Below are 5710 nucleotides of genomic sequence, written 5' to 3'. Positions count from 1 at the left end.
GTTGGATGGATGGATGGATGGATGGATGGATGGATGGATGGATGGATGGATGGATGGATGGATAGATAGATAGATAGATAGATAGATAGATAGATAGATCTAGATAGATAGATAGATAGATAGATAGATAGATAGATAGATAGATCTAGATAGATAGATAGATAGATAGATAGATAGATAGATAGATAGATAGATAGATGATGGATGGATAGATAGATAGATAGATAGATAGATAGATAGATAGATAGATAGATAGATAGATAGATAGATAGATAGATAGATAGATAGATAGAGTTCAGACATGTTCTAATTGTACAGAAAACAACATGAAATAATAAAAAAAGAAGCAGAATACACACGTTTGGAAAAAGACAATATGCACATGCACAAGTTGGTAGGGAGTACTACATTCATGATTCATGAATACGACACATATACGACAAAACTCTAAAACTTATAACACAGAAAGCTCATGGAACGCAGCATCAGTTTGTGTCTGTTTGAACTCATCACTCTGGAATTATTCCATCTAAAAATCCTATGATAGGTTTATAGGATGATAGGAAGCTCTTTTAATCCCATCTGGGGATTAAAGAGTAAATATCTATAGGTTACATTCAGTACCTCTAAACTAACAGATAAGCTTCATTTTACTGATATGCTATAAATATCAAAATCTTTTTTTATGCCAATATTTTTTGAATAGTTGCATCTTATCATCTCTGATGTCCTGGAAACTTTCCAGAAATTGCAGACTTTAGTCATTATTGAGTGCATTTATTGTATTTTATTAAAGGTGTTGACGTACATTATAAGGAATGACCCACTCTTATTTCTGTTATGTTCAAATGTTGTCTCTGGTTTTTGTCATGCAGCTTTGAAATAAAACAAATAAATAGTAAGTTGTGCAAATCACTGTACAACAGAATCAGTCTGCTTTTGTTAGCGGTACGTCACACAATGTTGATGAAATAGACACAAAAAAACTGCTCTATAGCCCAGACATTCTTCATTTACACCTAATTCATATATCAGTTCAAATATATGTTCTTTCTGCTTTCTTTGGCTAACTTTGGCTTGTTTTTCCATTTCAGCTACATGTCAGTATATGTTTTTTAGCTAATTTCAGCTGTTTTTCATCAAGTTCTGCAGCTATAAGCATTCTCACTGCATTTTCTCAGGAAACTCAGTTTCTTTCATTTGAGTTGAGATTAATTGCTGCAGCCCCCTGACTCAAAATGGAAGAAGCGGGTAAAAGATAACGGATGGATAGTTGCTGCAGGAATTTTAGCTGAATTGACTCCTTTCTAGTTTTATTTTAAAACGATGATTATTGGTTTTGACCACACCAACAAAACAGTTTCCTACAAAAAGTGTGTCCAGTCACTGCCTGCGCCTCGTCTGTATTTTAAGCAGCGTGTTTCCTGACGGTGCTATTTTTATCCACAGTTATTGTCATCCTGGCTCTGCTGCTGCTCCTCGGAGGCCTGTACAGCATCTACGTCTACGCTTATCAGCAAAAGGGAAGTTACCTCACCAACGAACCCAAAAATCTGGAGTCTCCTAGCAGCTCCAGGCCTTTGACCGAGACCTTGCGGAGAGAGAAAAAGAGCTTTCCGGAAATTGAAGAGGAATTCAGGAGTGGCTGATCCTCCTGGACCAAAGGGACAATGGGTTTAACAAAAGTTGGGGGGAGTTAGCGCTTAGAAACAACAAACAGATGAATTTAGTAAGTTTTCTAATCATTTGGTTTTCTCAATTTCTTTCTAAACCTTTGTGTTCCTTATCACGGATGAGTGGCACACGAGGCCTGGTGCTTTGTTTTACCGTTTGTTTTGCTGGGTTCAAAGTTCAAATCAAGCCCCGAGTTGCAGAAGTCGCCAATAAGTCTCACGCTGTGCTGCAGGGTGAAATACTGAAGTGCCTCATCTGAGCAAGCTTGATCTGAAAGCAAACGAGCTTAATCAGAGAGTTCCAGTTGGACACTGTGGAAGGAAAAATAAGGTTAATTCAAACACTTCGAGGTATTAAGGCCGTTACGGATTGATTCGTTTTCTGAGCCATTTTTGAGATGAATGAAATTCATCCCATCGTTGTCTGTGTAGAATACTTGCCATCAAAAATCTATCTTTTATGGACAATCTCACATGAGCCATTTAAAAAAATCAAAAATAGTATTCCACCGTGGATTCGAATACTCAAAATCTATGGGTGCTGCTTAACGAAAACAGTGAAAAACCATCAAGACGTCTGGTGTTCGTGAGCAAAAACAACTACTGTATCTTTCGGACTATAAGGTGCACGTAAAATCCTTTAATTTTCTCCAAAATCAACAGTGAGCCTTATGATCCGGTGCGCCTCGTGTATTAACTCTGCTTGTGCGTTCTGACCTCGAACGTGGTACATGGCGCTAAAATATCTGTCAAAATGAACTTGTTTCGCTTCATGCACCTTAAAATCCGGTGCACCTTATAGTCCAAAAAATACAGTAACTGAAGACAGAGCTCGTAGACAAGCATGAAGCTTTATGCTTTAAAATGACACATTAAAAGATTGTAAAAGGTAGATTTGCTTTTTGCAGTACCACAGCCTATACTGGTGCATTACCTACACAGAATGGCTCTTGTAAGTGCTTCAGAATTGCCCTAGTGTCAATAGATAACAGCTTTTTCCAAGTAATGTGCTCAGATTTACGACATATTCCAAACCCTGGGGCTTCGGCAGTGACAATGTGATAATTTGAAGACACAGTACTTGAGACTGTGAGCTGGCTGCTTCCAAACTGTTGATGTAGTGCAGGATAAACAGAAACGACAAAGCGAACATTGTTCCAGGGACGAAGCGACCTGAGTAACTGATCGAACTTATTTTACAGTCAAGCTGCCATCAGCTTGGTGCTACAGAGTGTTTGACTCGCTCGAGACAGAATTACAATAAAAAATCTGTACTTCCACAATATTTCATCTTCCACAAAAACAAATTTCAGGGAACAGCTGCTCCCTGTGGCCATATGGGAAGCATAAACACATACATGATGACATATGTGCAGCGGACCACAATAAATATACCATTTTATTTCTGACACTGCTACAATATGTTGCTCATCACTAAAGGACTGTAGCTGAGCACTTGTCATTGCTGCTGCTTGGTTAGCTGCTATTATATGTAAAAAATAAAAATCTGGCTATAGTCCAATAGTTTTCTTTACTAGCAGAATAAACAGTGTGTGTACCAACTTAAACATGGAGTTATTGCAGCTCTTAACACTTTAGAAACTATTGTGTTTATGAGGAAAATGTTTCAGAATAAATACATTTGCAACATGCTAGCTATGCATATGTAGAGCATGAGCGCACTTTGCAGGAACATGCAATAATATAAGCTTCTTCCAGTCACTGACCATTTATTTGCCATTGTATAATAGAAACTGTATGGAGTGTACAAAGTGATTTTAATCCGTTCACTTCTGGTGTTTATACACAACAGGGGAGGGTTCTGAATGTACATTTTTGACGCTGTAATGTCTGAGACGCTCTGATGGTTCAACGGTGCGTCATGCAGCAAGAACCGTTCACGATAGCTTTTAGATCGCTCAGGATAAAGAAAGCACAGAACGTGCTCTCTGTGGTACCAGTACACCTCCAGAACATTGTTGGGCTTCTTCCATTACAGACAGGCAGGACTGTGCAACATGTCAACGGATGTACAGTAGATGCAAAAAATAAAAAAGCAGTTACTGTAAAGAAATGACCTGCTAATAATGTATGAACCTGTACAGATGTGAAGAAATGGCATTAACAGGATATATTTTTGGAAATGTGATTTATTGATGATTGACAACGAAAGGTGACAGAGTCAAACTACTGTTTGTGACACAAAGAATGTTTGTGGGCTTTTCAACATGGACAATCACACAAAAAAACTTAGGAGAACCAACTTGGATCAGATGTGCTTTGCTGCCCATTAGGAAAATAATAATCATGTTTCAATGTATTCATCTCACTGGATTTGTTGGACTGTAAAGTTTCTGCATAGCTGTCACATTATTGCATCCTTCACATGTGGTCCCTGGAGTGTGTTTGTGACTGACTGGATGTTTGTGCATTCATAACGTGCCCACCAAGATGCATCATCATAAATATAAATGTGCACTGCTGCCTGACTCAACCCACTTATTGTAGTGCACAGACTCCAAGGAGGATGTTCAGTGGAAGACGTGGCCAGAAGAGGGAGGTAGTCAGCTGGAGATCAGCTCTGACAGGACATTACGTCTTCAAACATGGGAATGTTGATTGATTTGGTAGAATTACTGGTCACAGGTAAATTACCTTTTTAAATCAAGCACATATTGGGTGTAATTCTAGACTTCGCTCTACAGAAACACAGATTACCTGCAAACGGAGTAATAAACACATAAACCCTGTCATCAGTGATGCAGACGAGGCCCAAACAGAAAGGCACCAAAGAAGCAGGCACGTTGGATCAAATCAGATTTCTCTGCACATCAAACAGCAACTGTCTGAAACAAGTACTAATAAAAAGAAACAACACGTTTTAAACATAGATATTCTGTTTGTTTTGTAATAGTTTCACTGTAAATGACCATTACTGTGTGAAGAAACTCTTTCATCTCAATAAAAGAAGCTTCAGAGATTTTTGCAGGTGTCATATCAGCCACTGTAATGTCATTAAACTAATAAAACAAGCTGCGCAACTTTTCCCTCAACAAAAAGTAGAACATTTGAAGTTCATTTATGCAAGTATACTTTAAGTTATCAAGTATACTACACCCATACTTGTAGTGTACTAGAAATTATACTGATTTAATACTTGTTTGGACTAAATTGGGACATTTTTATACTATTTTTAAGTATATCAAATAAAGTTTATAAAAAGTAAACTTCAAGTACACTTCCTCATTTTTAGTGTAAAATAAGTATACTTGTAGTACACTTAAATGGTTTGCTCAAATTGATGCATATATTGTTGTTAAATGAGAAAAATAAGCAAAATTTATGCAGAAATTAAAGATAGATCAAGTTATTCTGGATTGCATATCTAAAACGTACTGATTCAACTTTTTCAAACTGCACGACCATATTTTCTGGCGTATAAGTCGCAGTTTTTTTTGCGTAGACTTGTCAGTCCTGCGACTTATATACTTAGTTTTTTTTTACATATTCATAACGCAATTTTTGACTGATGCTTTAAATTTTTAAGAACTGCAACAGCGAATCCTCCCGTGCGCGCTCGCTTCACTCAGCTGGTGCAGGTGGAGGAACGCTGCAGAGCTGCGATGGATGGGGCCGCACCGTCCAGGTGAAATGAAGCGGTTTTGACCATTAAATAAATGCGACGGGTCAGAAGTGACTCATAATAAATGAGACTTATACTTTTTTTTTCCCTTGATGCTTTTTTTGACTGATGCGACTTATAAGTCGGAAAATACAATATTTGTTATAGATCAATAACATATTTTTCAGAATATAAGGCTTTTTCTCAAAAGCTGACAGTGACCCTTATGTATTAATTCTGGTTGAGCTTACGGACCTCGAACCGGTTTGATGTGGTTACTGTGAATGAGTTGAATAAAGTTTATCATTTTGTTTCGCTTAATGCGCCTTATAGTCTGAAAAATACGGCAACCTTTTGTTTGCGTTTGTTTACATAGTTTGCAATGAAAATCTTTAAGACAAGAACACAGACAGCA

At 37.5% G+C, this 5710-nt stretch overlaps 1 protein-coding gene across 1 annotated transcript in view; it reads left to right on the top strand.

The window, feature by feature from the left end:
- cntnap1 (contactin associated protein 1) overlaps positions 1-1789 on the top strand; it is a 20573-nt gene extending 18784 nt beyond the window's left edge. Inside the window, exon 24 of the mRNA XM_037688624.1 lies at positions 1450-1789. Coding sequence (XP_037544552.1) covers positions 1450-1649 — 200 coding nt within the window. The 3' untranslated portion in view covers positions 1650-1789. The remainder of the gene's footprint in view (positions 1-1449) is intronic.
- Positions 1790-5710: the final 3921 nt, after the last annotated feature.

The sequence above is a fragment of the Nematolebias whitei genome, chromosome 15, assembly GCF_014905685.2.
Source record: "Nematolebias whitei isolate Nwh7 chromosome 15, NemWhi1, whole genome shotgun sequence".
Classification (NCBI taxonomy): Eukaryota; Metazoa; Chordata; class Actinopteri; order Cyprinodontiformes; family Rivulidae; genus Nematolebias; species Nematolebias whitei.
The sequence above is the reverse complement of the archived record's forward strand: the minus strand, read 5'-3'. Positions and strand labels throughout refer to the sequence as shown.